General features: G+C 35.4%; 1 protein-coding gene, 1 non-coding gene and 1 pseudogene across 2 annotated transcripts; 1 reads left to right on the plus strand and 2 right to left on the minus strand.

The window, feature by feature from the left end:
* Positions 1-513: 513 nt before the first annotated feature.
* Positions 514-2273, minus strand: LOC18048427 (UNC93-like protein 1). The gene is made up of 2 exons (XM_006441230.2): positions 911-2273; positions 514-843 (listed from the first exon to the last, which is right to left on the minus strand). The coding sequence occupies exons 1-2, from the start codon at positions 2068-2070 to the stop codon at positions 588-590; spliced, it is 1416 nt and encodes a 471-aa protein (XP_006441293.1). The 5' UTR covers positions 2071-2273; the 3' UTR covers positions 514-587.
* A 1970-nt stretch (positions 2274-4243) lies between these two features.
* LOC112099594 lies at positions 4244-4691 on the plus strand (annotated as a pseudogene).
* Positions 4692-11671: 6980 nt separating this feature from the next.
* LOC112100424 lies at positions 11672-11778 on the minus strand. Its single transcript, XR_002906796.1, has one exon. It is a non-coding gene; the product is annotated as a small nucleolar RNA R71 (small nucleolar RNA).
* Between the last annotated feature and the right edge of the window lie 3248 nt (positions 11779-15026).

The following is a 15026-nucleotide window of genomic DNA, read 5'->3' on the forward strand; positions in this document are numbered from 1 at the left end:
CATTTCATTAACTGTCTAATGTCTTATTTAGTAGTGAGGTGTTGTACTTTTTAAGCTACAATTGTCATTAAAAAAATACTGTAAATATGAAATAAAAGTTAAGAATGCATAGTAAATAAAACTTTTAAATAATAATTTTAAAAAATAGTAAAGATATTATAGGGTTTTTGTTATACAAATGATAAATCAATTATATTAATTTCCAAGTTGCAGTAGTTACTTTAGTATTGTAACTTAAAAGTTGTAGATGCTCAACCTTAATATCAAACAAGACCTAAATGAAATGAAAGGTATTTATTAGAACTAAATAGTTTCGTTACAAATGGGATGCTGTGGAATTCGAAAGACAAATATAATTGGGTCGAATTCTCAGATGTGGTCCCTCATTTTTTTTTTAATGCGCACACGTTATTAAGCCATATAATTTAATAAAGTCAGTGTTCAAGTCACTATAAAACTATATGAAAAATGAAGGTGCTCGCATCAGTGAAGGTAAATAACATAAGAACAATACAGCAACAAGCATTTCATCTTTATTTCGTTTTCCATGAAAGTTACAAAGCAACACATAATGGAGATTACACTGATTATCTTAACTTTGTAAGGCCACCAACAGCTCCATCATCAGCAGCTGGAAGAGTAACCTCCTTGGAATTAGTAGATTCTTCAGGACTCTTTTCATCTTTTACCGCCAATAAGACAAGAATTACGAGCAATGGATAACTAATTGTGGTCAGGGACCAATTAACAACCAGCTGAGATAGCAATGAAACTTTGTGTGTATCAACTTGCCAAGCCACTGCAGCCCCTGCACTCTGCACCCCCTTGTAGAATCCACTATACCTGCAATAGATTATCAATTAAATGAAACCAACAATTGTTACGCTATGCAAGTGCTTTAGCCGATTACCTGCTGAGGGTCTCAGAATCATCAGCTAGGGCTCCAATAACCCAGTAAACCATACTCTGAAACATAGCATCGAGTAACCCATAGCAAAAATACAACACAAATGGGCCAGCAAAATCAGAACCGGAGTTCTTGAAATCCAGTTTGGCAGGGGGTTTATCATGCGAGTAGTTGAGTTGGTTGGCGAGTCCACCCGCCCAAATAGCAGAACCTAACAGAGCAACAACAACGATTCCAACAAAGCCTCTTTTTCTTCTAGTAGGGAAACTGAAATCAAATATGTAGCCAATCCCAACTGAACCCAACATCTGGGCACCCCAGTAAAAAACATTGTTCAATCCTCTAGTCCTGAGATTAAATTGAAAGCCGTTAACATTGTTAAACTGGTAACTGTAAAAGAAGTTACTAGCCCAAGAAGCAGGGAAAATCAAAAGCATCTTCCAATTTGAGAACAACTTGAGAACTTGGGTGATCTCGGTGGAGACATTGGAGTACTTGATATTAGTACAATGAGTACCATCATCACGAATCACACGACCGGGTGGCAAAATAACCAAAGACAGGAGAGCACCAGCAGACATAAAGCACATAAACCCGATATAAGTCCCATCATTAACTGAAACAGCCTCGTTTCTATTGTAATTGAGAATGAATGGAATGAGACCCCCAATAACACCACCCATGTTAAAAATACTCCAAAAGATGGAAATATAAGTACCTTTGCGATTAGGAGGAGGATAGGAAGTCATAATGGCTCCCTCTGCAGCCCAAAGGAGGCCAGCACCAATACCAAGTATGGCTCCAGCGGCAATTGCAAAGGCTTGATGCTTGTGGTGATTGTAGTAAAGAAATGAACCGGCGTAAAGGACGTAAGTGCTACAAGCCGAAATGAGGGTGACTTGAGGTCCCAAAATGTTGTAAATGCCACCACCAAGAATGCCAAAGATTGTGAAAGTTGTGTAGAGGGCTGTGTTAGCGTTGTTGGCGGCAGTGGTGTCAACTTGGCCACCACCGCCCATTCCTGAAAGAGCGTTGAACATTCCAGGACAACAAAAACAAACAAGCCCAATCAAGCAAACCTGCACGAGTGGTGAGTTGTATCTGAATCTTGATTTGCCTACTACCATCTGTTGTTTCCCAGCTGATTCCCCTTGCTCGCTCATGGTTATAATGATTTATGATTTTTTTTTTTCTCAAATCGGAAAGGGAAATATTGGGGGCCAGGAATCCGGTGAGAAAATTTTGCAAACTGGGTTTGTGAACTGGGGACACTTGGTATGAGGGCCGAGAAAGCGGACAGGCGCATTTATCGTGGCAGCTCTGGTAAGCTGAACTATTTTAACCAAGTGTGTTCCAAATACGTTTTGTTATATTAACTTATGCATTAAATGAACGTATCCATAGGTCGATTATTTTTTTGTTTTATAGTCTTATTATATGATCTCAATTCTCAACAAGAAAAGTTCATATTTTTGTTTTAAAGTTCATAAATAATATTAATGATATATTCGTGTTTTATATATTATTTATGATATAATGATTAATAAATGCATTTCGAAAAATAAATGTTTATTATTTGAATGCAATAATTAATTATTTTTTTCATCTTTTGATCCTAATGTTTTATCCTTAGAGCCTGCTTGGTATGGCTTATTTAAGAGCCATAAGTGCTTATTTAATCGTATAAACACTTTTTAAATTTTTTTATGGTATTTAATTTTTTTTAGTAGAGTTTTTTTAGCTTAAATAAGCTAATTTACCTCTACTAGGAAAAGCTCAAAATTTGAGCTTTTGGGAGTAGATGTTATAAAGCTTTTCTAAATATATATAATATAAAAAATATCACATAGTTTAATGGTTCAAAAGTGCTTTTTTTATTGACAACCAAACACCCAATGACTTTTTGTCCAAAAACTCTATTGGTATAAGCTCTACTGCTATAAGCTCTACTGTTATAAGCTCTATTTAATAAGCTGTACCAAACGGAGCCTTAGTCATCTTTCTTTCTTGTATTAAATAATATATAAAACACGAATATATCATTAATATTATTTTTTTGTTTGAATATTTAATTTTAAGAAAACCATCTACTCAAAAGTAATTTCTCATTCTAGAAGAGAGGTTATTGAATAATTTAGATATTTTGTCACTCCAAGAGAAGGTATTAATTACAAAATAATTTTGATTCGGATGGGTTCTAATGTAGATTAAAGGAGATTTATTAAAAGAGAATGGCCCACCCCTCACTTAACTCATAAGTACAGATGGAATTGCGTTTTGAGAACTATAACGTACAAGTTGAGTATACACGCCTCTTAACGTCATCATTAGCACGTGAAAGCGACTTGTAAGGTATCTCGGAAAGAAAAGTCAACCTACCATATTTCTATTGGCGCACTTACAGGTAATAATAGCCGGCCGCCTGCAATTTTATTATTTTACATTTCTCTTTTTAAATGACCCCACAAATCTTTCATTGTCCGGATCCCTTCAATCGATATATTTAACTTCATCATATTTGTGTGCTTTAATATGTGGGGAAAATTATTCATGTAGCATGTGGCTATTAGGAGAATATTTTTGTATTTTAAATATTTGAAAAGAGCAGTAACTTTAAATTATTCATGTAACATAATATAAATATATTGTTAGGACATATATTTCCTTTTTCAATAAAGATATTTTCTATCCTTTTCTTATTTAATAATTTTTTTATTTTGAAGGATTCATATTTAAGAAATAAATAATTTCTTCTCTAAGACTTAACTTATTTAATGAGGAAGACAATTTGTATAAGAAAAGAAATACTTCTTCTATAAGAAATAATCTATATATACAGGGTTGGTTAAGTTCACTTACTTACTTACTTACTATAACAAATCAATTTTTCTATAAGTAAACAGTTTCTAATGTGATAGAAACGAAAGGTCTATTAAGAGATTGAGTATTATTGAGATTTTGGGTGTGGGAAAAAGTACTAGAGTGATTGTAATAATTTTTCAGAATAATTTTTAAAAACTTCCCCTAAGGTTTGAGGCTGTTGTAAGTAAATGACCAAAATCATTTTATTTGTAAAAGACCTCTACGTTTTTGTTCCGTTTGGTTGCCGTTTGGCCAGTTGGGGGCGTTATTGACATTTTACAATGTTACCAGAGACTTGCTATTTTATTGCCTTTAGCACAGTGACTTATCATTTTGAATGGGTCAAGTTCCTTTTTTCTCTCGTTTTATTTCTTCTCTCTCAGCGGTTTTCTCTCTCCTAAGTTCAGGTTCTTTCCCTTTGTCTAGACACCAAAACTCTTTAAATGGCTTACGTTTTGAATTGCACTGGTGAAGATGGCTGCTCCAGCTACCTTAGCCAACTTCATGGGGATGAAGCCGCAGTTGCTTGTGGAAGAATCGAAGGCTACTAACGTTGTTCAGTTCTACAAGACAACATCTGGTGTTGTGGAGATCAGCCGCATCATGGAAACTAAATAAAAGGCTGAACAGGAGCTCAACTCGAGATTGCGGGCTCCACATTTCTTGTCTCTAACTTTTCCAATGATTCTGCTGCAGCTAAGAATATGGGAATCGGATGCGTCCTCTGCTTGGAGATTGATGACGTTGAGGCTGCCCTCGCCAAGGCTATGAGTGGTGGAGTTGTTGCTGAGGGTAAGCTTGCTGAAGGCGACGGCGCATGTTGTAGTGGGCGACTGGGCGCGTGGGAAAGGTCAAGGATCCTTGTGGTTTCACATGGCTCATTTACTCTCCGGTCAAAAAGTGTGCTGACGTGGAAGCTTGAAAGTGGCTTGATCTGATCTTTATATATTGATCTACGACCTCATAACTCTCTTTTCCCATTCATCTTTAATGCTTTGGGTTAGGCGATGTATTGTTATAGGCTTGATGATGTTGCTAAATGTTGATCAATGTTGATCATGATGAAGATTTTTTTTTATTAATTTTAAAGAAATCGACTGGACTTTAAAAAAAAAAATTGAATGGGTGATGATGGGATTGGTAGGAGTTGCTATTTCTTCAATTTTTTCATTTTTTTAGAATTTTAAGGAAATATTAATAATTTAAAGAGGATAAAATAATTATTTTAGTTACTTGGGATATTGTAAATATCCAAAATTAGCAGAGATTGTGATTTTTGCGCCAAGGATCTCATTGTCACCAAGGATAATATTGTCTTTTAAAGTCAACTATCAGTCAAAAGAAAATTTAACTGATGGCAGCGGGTTTTTTACAAATAAAATGATTTTGGCCATCTACTTGTAACAACCTCAAACCTCGGGGGAGAGTTTTAAAAATTACCCTAATTTTTCACATAGTAAATTTTTCTCTCGTTGTCATTGGCATAAAATCTTGTATTCTGATTATTATTTGTTTGATATTTTTTCTGCAAGATCATGAGGGAGATTAAAGTTCCCTAACAAGTGCTATCAGAGCTAAGATTGCAACACAGAGCAAAGATGTTAGCAACGAGGTTTTCAAAACCTGTGAAGGTAAGAATATAAAAGTTTAAGGAAAGAACAATTTTAGCACGTGGCAAGTTCTAGTTACGGATAGATTGATTAAATTTGGTTAAACAAGAAAAGTAAGGGGTATGTATACCATGTTCCCATTGGTGGAAAACTATGGAGGTGTGTAGACAATCAAGATTCTTTAAAAAAGATTATCAAAATGGAGCAAGTTTGGCAAATAGCTCTAAATCAATAGATAAAGATACTGATAATGTCAGCTACTGGTGTGTCTATTTTATTCATGAGAAACTAATTTATCCTTTTTGGCGTGCCATGGAAGACGATGTGTTCTTGCTAGTGGGTCCACAGGATTTGCACACAAGTCATGGTTTGACATTTATGGAAGGTATGTGGTGGAATTTTTATGTTGATGGCTGAGGACTCTCACGGAAGCCAAGCATTAGAGTGGGTATTTTAGCAAAGTGATCGACATTACTGAATATGCATACTCTAGATAAGGTGGAGTATGATAATTCTCGGTGTAAAGATTTATGATTGTTGGATAGAGGATAACGTTTTACCCATGGTGAAGTGATTCTCACAAGCCGTATTTGAGTGCGGTAATGGTGGAGTAAACAAGGTGGAGATGACATGGTTGTGTAGATGCACAGTGGATCATGTTTTGTCATTTAATTGAAAAACTCACGAAGGTGGAGATTGTTAGGAGATATGTGTCCATTTTCAATAAGGATATTTCCTAAGCTTTTCTTTTTAGTAGTTTTCTTATTTGAAAGGATTTCTATTTAAGGAATAAATAATTTCTCCTTTAAGATTTAACTTAGTCAAGGAGGAATAAACTTATATAAAGAAAAGAATACTTCTCCCATAAGAAATAATCACTATATATAAAGAGGTTGAGTTCACTTGCATAACATAATAATCAGTTTCTCTGTAAGTAAACAATTTCTAATGTGAGAGAAATGGTAGTTCTATTGAGAGTTCGGGTATTATTAAGGTTTTGAGTATGAGAAAAAAATACTAGAGTGATTGAAATAATTTTTCACATAATAGATTTTTCTCTCATTGTCATTGGTTGTTGTAGTTTTTCTCCGATATTTGAGTTTTTCACATAAAATTTTATATTGTGTAATTGGTTTTGTTTTTCATCTATTTTCTATTTATTATTTGTTTGATATTTTTACTTGCAAGATCTTAGGTAGGATTAAAATTTCCTAATTAGAAAAAAAGATTAGGGTGCATTTGTCGTTTGGTTTTTTCAAAATATTGTTTATTAAAAATAATTATTGAAAATAAAAAGATGTATTTGCTACAATTTTGTAGAAATTTTTTAAAAACTAAAGATATAAAATATATATTTCATATTTTTTAATATAGCCTCAAATAAAATAATATAAATAATATGAGATAAAATTTAATTAAAATTGATTGGTATAATTTGTTGATATATTTTCTCTCTCATTTTATTGTTGTTAGTAGTATCATTTATTATTTTAATTAATTAATAAAATTTTATTGAATGGTGTGTAAATCGAAGGTTAGGGGAATAAATTAAAGGATCAAAATCGAAGAGAATGGAAGGTTATCAGACTTATTGCACCTGGATGTAGAGTGGAACATAAATCGGCTAAGCAAACACCCGGCGAGGGATTGAGATCCCTAAGCCATCATACAAAAGCCAAGCAGAGACCTCAGGAGGGGGTGAAGCAAAAGTGTGAATTCCCATAGTAAGCTTAAGGGCATTGAAGCCGCAAAATCCACTGCACAATTCGATTTCCTATAAATATAATTCAAAGCTATTCGCCAATTGCGATCCATCAGTTCCTTTATAAAATGAATCAAAGATAATAAGCATTAACAATTTTACATCCTTTGGCAATCGATTTGCACTATCAGCTTCAATGAGAAGATCACGAATGCCAACCTCACAAGCTAGCAAAAGCCCCCGATAAATTCGCCATAACTCAGCCATTGTCACCGAGCACACACGAAGATTAATATTGAAACCTGTTACCTACTCACCTTTGCTATTCCGAACTAAACCCCTAGGCCCAGCAGTACCTCAGTTCCTTCTAGACCAATCGATATTCAATTTGAAGACACTCTCAGAAGGGGGACTCTAGTTTAACCATTTATTAGCTCGAGCTACTCCCGTTCGAATTTTCGAGTGGCTAATCATTGGATTTCAGTCGCTCTTGATTTGATGTCCAAAATAATGTTCATTGTCCTATTATAATTATTCAAAAAAAGGGCTTGGTTCCCTCATAACCACAGCCTCCAAACTGCCGCAACAAAAATATAGTGCCAAAGATATGTTGAAGAATTCGTCTCTACAAGTTGAAGGCAACAGCAAACACCACATTTTCTTTGCATGAAGAGAATCTCGAAGCACATGTAATACATTTCCACAGCGTATCCACACCGAGGACACTGTATATCCGTAATAATATGCATTTTAAATAGAAATTCTTTAGTCTTTAGAGTGTTCTTCATAGCTAGCCGCAAGAAAGTACGAATAAATTGGGGGTTGTTCCATTTCCAATGACAGTCCATTTTAAGTTTTATTGTAACTGAGTAGGTTCCATAATAGACCAATAAGCTGATTTCGTGTTAAACTCCCCAGTCCGGAATAAGTCTAATAACGTAGCTACTCTGTTTCATTTCTACTAGGGAGCTTAGAGGTAACAATCTTCAATAGAACATTGGTAGGAAGGAAACTCCCAAACAAAGGCCAATTCTAATGTCCCTTTGTCGTAATAAAATCCGCAACAACATTGTTTGGTAAATGATGGTGAACATGGGGACTCATACGTGCAGCCAAGACCGTTCCCTCATAAAGCCATGCATACCACCAAAACCGAGCTTTCTGACCTTTACCAATGGCCCAACAGACCCCTCAAAGCACTTTATTCCAACTTCCCCAACAGACTTCCAAAGATGAGAACCGTCTTTAGTGGGAAGCTCAGGAGGGAGGTTCTCATGATCAATGCTATACTTGGTGCAAAGAACCTTAACCCAAAAACTACTCGGAGTTGAAATCAAGCCCAACCAATCCTCATGAGCAAAGCCTAATTCATTGAATCCTAATCCGCCATGAGTTTTAGGAAGACAAACATTACCCCAATTAACTAAACTAATTATCCTATCATCCTTTTTACCACTCTAGATAAAATGCCTACACGTGTGATCAATTTTAGCATGGATACTACCTGGCAACCCCGTGGTCTGCATAGTGTACACTAGGATAGTTTGTAAAACCGACTAAGTGAGCGTGATTTGACCGGTAAGTGATAAATTAAGAGCATTCCAACCCAAAAGCCTCTGTTCCACTTTGTTTAAGATGGCTTCTGGCTTGGTTGCCTCTGCTTCACTTTGTCTAAGATAGCTTGGTACGTGTTCTTCCCCACCCGAGATAGAAGAAAGGGTATCCCCAAATAATTGCCCAAACTCTTTGTGACGGTAAAATTCAAGTGCTATCTAATCCTACAAGCCTCCCCCGAAGCAACATTCCTAGAGAAGAAGACTTGGGTTTTTGTTCTGTTAACCTTTTCACCAGAGCTCGGGGAAAAGGTTTTAAGAACATTGTTGATAATTCCAGCTTGCTCCCTACAGGCCTCTGCCAAAAGAATAAGGTCATCAGTGAAAAAAAGATGAGTAATGAGAGTACCTTTGCGGCTAAGGCGAATCGGCTTTCATTTTTCGTCGCTCACTGCTTGGTTAATGCCATGGCTAAGGCACTCAATGCACAACACAAAAATGTAGGAAGAGAGCGGATTACCTTATTTAATTCCCCTGGACAGAGAGAAAGATTCCGTGAGCTCCTCATTCCATAAGATTCACATGGACACTGAAGCGATGCATTCCATAATTACTCGGATGGAATCCATAGGAAGGCCTACCAGGCACAAAGTTTCACAAATAAAAGTCCAGTTAAGTCTATCGTATGCCTTTTCAAGATCTACATTGATCAACATACTCTCTATTTTCCCTTTTTTTCTTCTTATAGAGTCAACAATTTCCTGAGCTATCACTATATTTTCCATAATATGTCTGCCTGGCATGAAGTTGGTTTGACTGGGACCAATGAGGTTCGGTGGGAAAGTGATAACTCTATGAAATGAGAATTATTACGGCAATTCTAAATTTAAATCAAGACCACTTAGAGAGTAAATGATGTGTTTTTATTATATTTTAGTTATATTTTGCATAAACATCCATTTTAGTTGAGTTTTAATAAGTTTTGCTTGATTTAAAGTAATTGGTGCGCAAAACATGTTCATAATTGTAGGTTTTCAGAAGTTCATAATTCATGAAGGGATGCTGAGATATTAGGCTAACAAGAAGAAGAAAGAATATGGCCACAATAGAAGTGAAACACAATCGAGAATAGTGGAGTGTTATAGCTCTTGCTGGAGCGACCATTGCTGTAGCAATCTTGAAACACCGAGGGAGAAAACTTAGCGCGGGTTAACTGCAGAATTGCGATTTGCAGTTTCCTAATTTGACTCATGTACGCCCAAGGCCTTTGTTTACCCTAGTTTTCAGTTATAAAAAAAGGCCCGCATCACATAAAACGGCGGCAAAGAATTATCATTGGAAAAATTAGAGAGAAAAAGAAGAAGAAGATCAGAATTCAAGGGAACGGATGCAGCATCATTGAAAAATCCAGCAAATTTATTTGGATTCACTTTTAGTTGTTCTTGATTTCTACCTTTCTTCACTCTTTGACTGATCTAATGTATTTTAGGAACAATATGTTGCTGTTTATTTTTCTCTTTCAGAATATGAACTAAACTTGATTGCAGTTGAGTGACAAATGATCTAATTAGTTCTTGACTGTTCTTATGAGTTGCTATGTCATTGTTGTAGCATTTTACTCTAGTAGATAGTATTATAACTGTTATTTCAGTTGACCACCCATTTAATGATTCAAGTTAAGATAAAGCTGCAAAATGACATGTCTTAGTAGATATTATTAGAGTAATACTTGATCTTAATTTAAGTTTCCTGGATTAAGTTTATCTTGATCCCATAAGGGCCATACTTAAAGTTAAGATTTGTGATAACCTATATATAGGTACTTACCTTCTAGGGTGGAGAGAATGAATGTCCATAATGTCATGCCATAGGTAGAGTAGCAACTGGTCATTGCTAAGATACTTACGGGTTTGAGAATTTCAATATGCGACAGCTGAGGATGGAAAATAAATTATGCCCAATGCTATATAAATTGCTATAGCAACTGGTGTTAACTTGATGAAAAGCAGTCAGCCCATAAGGAGAGTTTGATCATTCAACTACCTTATTCTCATTTAATTCTTCAACGCATTTTTATTTAATTTATTCCATTACTGCATTGTTTCATTTTATTCTCTCACAATTATCAATTTCAATAGTAACCAACTTTCCATTTGTTCTTCTCGGAATCAAGGTAGATTGCACTATTGTGATTGTTGTAGCATTTCTAGTAACATCAATCTCTGTAGAGATGATCTTAAATATTCATCACTTTATTACTTGTTGTGTACACTTGCACATTGACATCAATAGCATTTGATAAAAAAAATAACCAATAAGTTTTTGGCGTCATTACCGGGGATTGATTGTTTATTTTCGAAGTGTGAAGTAAGTCTTGATAGTGCCAATTTAATTTTATTTGTTCTATTTATAGACAGATCAACACTTGCATGCGCAAAGACAGATCTGTTGTATTTCAATTTGATCATGAGATTGAAAGGACAGTAAGGAGACTGCGAAGAGAACAAAGAAATTCAAAAATTGTTTCAGACATGGATAATTTGCAGGATGTGGGAAATTTGGACCCTCACGAGCCATTACAACCAGTCAACATTCAAGAAGACCAGAATGAGCATGCTAACAAGTGACAGCTAGGCAATAACAACATCATTTACATGGCAAACGACAGGGACAGAGCTATCAAAGACTATGCTGTGTTAACTTCTCAACTTGTACACCCTGGGATAATCAGACCTAAAGTGGAAGCCACAAACTTTGAATTGAAGCTAGTAATGTTTTAAATGTTGCAAACAGTAGGTCAATTCAATGGGCTGCCGAATGAAGATCCTCACCTCCATCTTAAGTTGTTTTGGAAGTGAGTGATGCTTTTAAAATTACTGGCGCAACACAAGATGCTTTAAGACTAAGGCTTTTTCCTTATTCCTTAAGAGATCGAGCAAGAGCATGGTTAAATTCATTACCATTTGATTCCATCACTACATGGAATGAGTTGGCTGATAAATTCTTAATGAAATATTTTCCACCGATAAAAAATACAAAATTGCAGAATGAGATTACTTCTTTCCATCAACTTGAAGATGAGAGTTTGTATAAGGCTTGGGAAAGAGTCAAAGAACTGCTCAGAAAGTGTCCTCATCATGGCATTCCATGTTGCATACAAGTGAAGACTTTCTATAATGGGTTGAATCATAATACAAGATTGATGGTGGATGCTTCAGCAAATGGAGCTTTGTTATTTGAATCTTACACTGAAGCTTATGAAATTTTTGAGAGAATTGCCAACAATAATTATCAATGGCCATTAACTAGACAACCAGTAGCAAGAGGAGCAACATGGGTACATAATATAGATGCAATTACAGCTTTATCAGCACAAGTAACCTCATTGACTAACATGGTAAAAGCCATGACATCTGCTCTAGCAGCAGTAAAGCAAGTTGTTGAACTATCTTATGTATACTGTGGTGAAGAACATGACTTTAATAACTATCCTGGAAATCCAACATCAGTGAATTATGAGGGTAATTTCAACTGACAGCTTCAAAACAACCCATATTCAAATACTTACAACCCTGGATGGAAGCAACACCCAAATTTCTCATGGAACAGTTAAAATCGAAATGCTCCAGCATTGAATGGCCAGAATAGGAACACTCAACCACCTGGTTTTCATTAGCAGAGTCAAGGACAAAAACACACCAGCCAAGATCCAATCACTTCATTAGAAGCACTGATTAAGTAATACATTGCAAAGAATGAAGCAATTGTGTAGAGTCAAATTGTATCCTTGAGAAACTTGGAGGACTAAATGGGAGAACTTGCCATAGCAATGAGTAGCAGAACTCAAGGAAGTTTACCCAGCAACACAAAAGATCCAAGAAGAGAGGAAATGAACATTGCAAAGTAATCAACTTAAGATTGGGAAAGAATGTTGATATCCCTGTTGATGTGACTAAAAAGGGGCTGGAACTTAATTCCTCACAAACACCATCTCAAGGTGAAAGTATATTACAAAAACCCTAGCCAACAAGACATTGGTGTTAGGGGTCAAGCTGCAGCAACTATGGAAGGAACTCAACCAGTACATGCTGAAAAAGAAGTTGCAACACCAGTAGTAACAACTGAAATACAAGTGTGCAACCCAAGAGGGGGGTGAATTGATATTTTAAAAATTATTCTAACAAAACCACACAACAATCTAATCTAACGTCTTAGTAAATTCGAAAACAATAAGTTCAATAAAAGCACAATAACAAATGAGTAAGAGAAAAGAGAAACAAACACATGAATTTTTACGTGGTTCGACAATTCTCGCCTACGACCACGTCTCTAAGCAATCCGAGCTTGAAGATTTCATTATCCAAGCCTTCAAGGCTTCAAATGTTTACAATTGACTTCAAGGTGTCAATGAACCTTTACAACAAAGAGATTATCTGTCAATCTCTTCACTCAAGTGTCTCACACACTCAAACACTCACAAATTTATGAGGAAATAAAAATTACAACAAAACTCTCTCAAAGAGTAGATATTCAAAATGAAGAACAAGAGGTGATTTAATGTTTTATGATTTACGAATTGAGAGCTCAAGATATCTCGTATGCTTTTTGTTTTTGCTTGCTAGTGAGCTTGAAAATGAATTAGATTTGAGTATATATAATTTGAGCCTAAAAACTAGCTATTATATGTTTTCTGATGATAACCGGCTTGCCGTTTTCAAAATCCGGTTAGCCGCTTTTATGTTACCGTTACAACAAAAATTTGAATTTCATAATATCCGGCATGCCACTTATGATATCCGGATAGCTGTTTATGCTCTAGAAGCTTACTGCCCAAAATCTAGATTGTCACTTACCATATCCAGTTATCCGCTTGCTACAGCAACTGCTACAGGGAAATATTTTACAAAATTATAATTTGACCCCAAAAGTTTATAAAACTGTATTATGGCCCAAAACGTTATGAAAGCTTTCAAATAGGTCCAATTTTAGAATTTCTAAATAATGCTTTGTCAATCCCAAAACTTTCTGAAATTAGAATTCACCCAAATTATGTGAAATCATAGAATGGCCCAAAAAGATTTAAATATATTTATATAGGTCCAAATCCAAAATTCAAAACAATATTTATTAAAATCAAAGATTGTAAAATGCTTTCATTTTACTCCACAACTTGAAAAACAACTTAACTTCATAAAATCATTTTCTTATTATAAAACCACACTACATGAATATTTGTTTAACCAACACATGTGGTTTGTTATCATCAAAATCAATATTTATAGCCATATAGGCTAACAACAACCTACAACAGATCAAACAAACAGAGTTTGGTACCTCCTGAGGCTACCCAGCAGTTTAAGCACCCACTTCTTTTTCCACAGAGATTCCATAAGTAAAAACAAGACAAGCAATTCCGTAAATTCCTGGAAGTGTTGAAGCAATTACACATCAACATACCTTTTGTGGAAGCTTTGGAGCAAATGCCTAATTATGTGAAATTTCTAAAAGACATCTTAGCAAGAAAGAGAAGGTTGGGAGAATTTGAAATTGTTGCTTTAATACAGGGAAGCAGTCATATGCTCCAAAGTAAGATTCCTAAAAAATTGAAGGATCCAGGAAGCTTTACAATACCATGTTCCATTGGAACTAGGTACACTGACAGAGCACTTTATGATTTGGGAGCCAGTATTAATCTGATGCCATTATCGGTATTTAAGCAGTTGGGAGTAAGGGAATGCAGGCCAACAACAGTCAATCTACCATTAGCTGACAGATCTCATGCATATCCTGAAAAAAAATTGAGGATGTACTGGTGAAGGTTGATAAATTCATATTTCCAGTGGACTTTATTGTACTAGACTTTGAGGTTGATAAAGAGGTACCCATTATACTTGGAAGACCTTTCTTAGTAACTGGGACAACTCTAATAGATGTGCAGAAATGAGAGCTAGCAATAAGAGTGAATGATCAGCAAATCACATTTAATGTATTAGAGGCTATAAAGAACCCTCATGAGGTAGAAGATTGCAATTTCTTGAGTGTTGTGGATTTTGTTGTAGTAGACAGAATCGACAGATGCTGCAGTAATGAGATCATCAAAGTTACCACCTTTGAAAGCTTTAAAGAAGAAGATGTTGCAACAAACCAGATAGATTGGATGGAAAGAAAGCAATCTGATAGACATGACAGATTTGTTGCGCACCTGAATCTTTCAGACAGGGACGTAAAAATAAATTTACCATCTATTGAATCATCTTCTAGTCTTGAATTAAAATTATTACTCTCACATTTGAAATATGCTTATCTTGGTCAAAACAACACACTCCCAGTAATCATTTCCTCTACTTTGGATGCAGGTCAAGAACATAGTCTAGTAGATGTACTTGGAAAAT

The sequence above is a fragment of the Citrus clementina genome, unplaced genomic scaffold, assembly GCF_000493195.1.
Source record: "Citrus clementina cultivar Clemenules unplaced genomic scaffold, Citrus_clementina_v1.0 scaffold_3, whole genome shotgun sequence".
Classification (NCBI taxonomy): Eukaryota; Viridiplantae; Streptophyta; class Magnoliopsida; order Sapindales; family Rutaceae; genus Citrus; species Citrus x clementina.

Excerpts from the sequence above, each read along its gene's own strand:
- LOC18048427 (XM_006441230.2), bottom strand. The coding sequence starts at position 2,070 with ATGAGCGAGCAAGGGGAATCAGCTGGGAAACAACAGATGGTAGTAGGC. Across the intron at positions 844-910 it reads GATTCTGAGACCCTCAGCAG|GTATAGTGGATTCTACAAGG; the intron begins GTAATCGGCTAA and ends AATCTATTGCAG.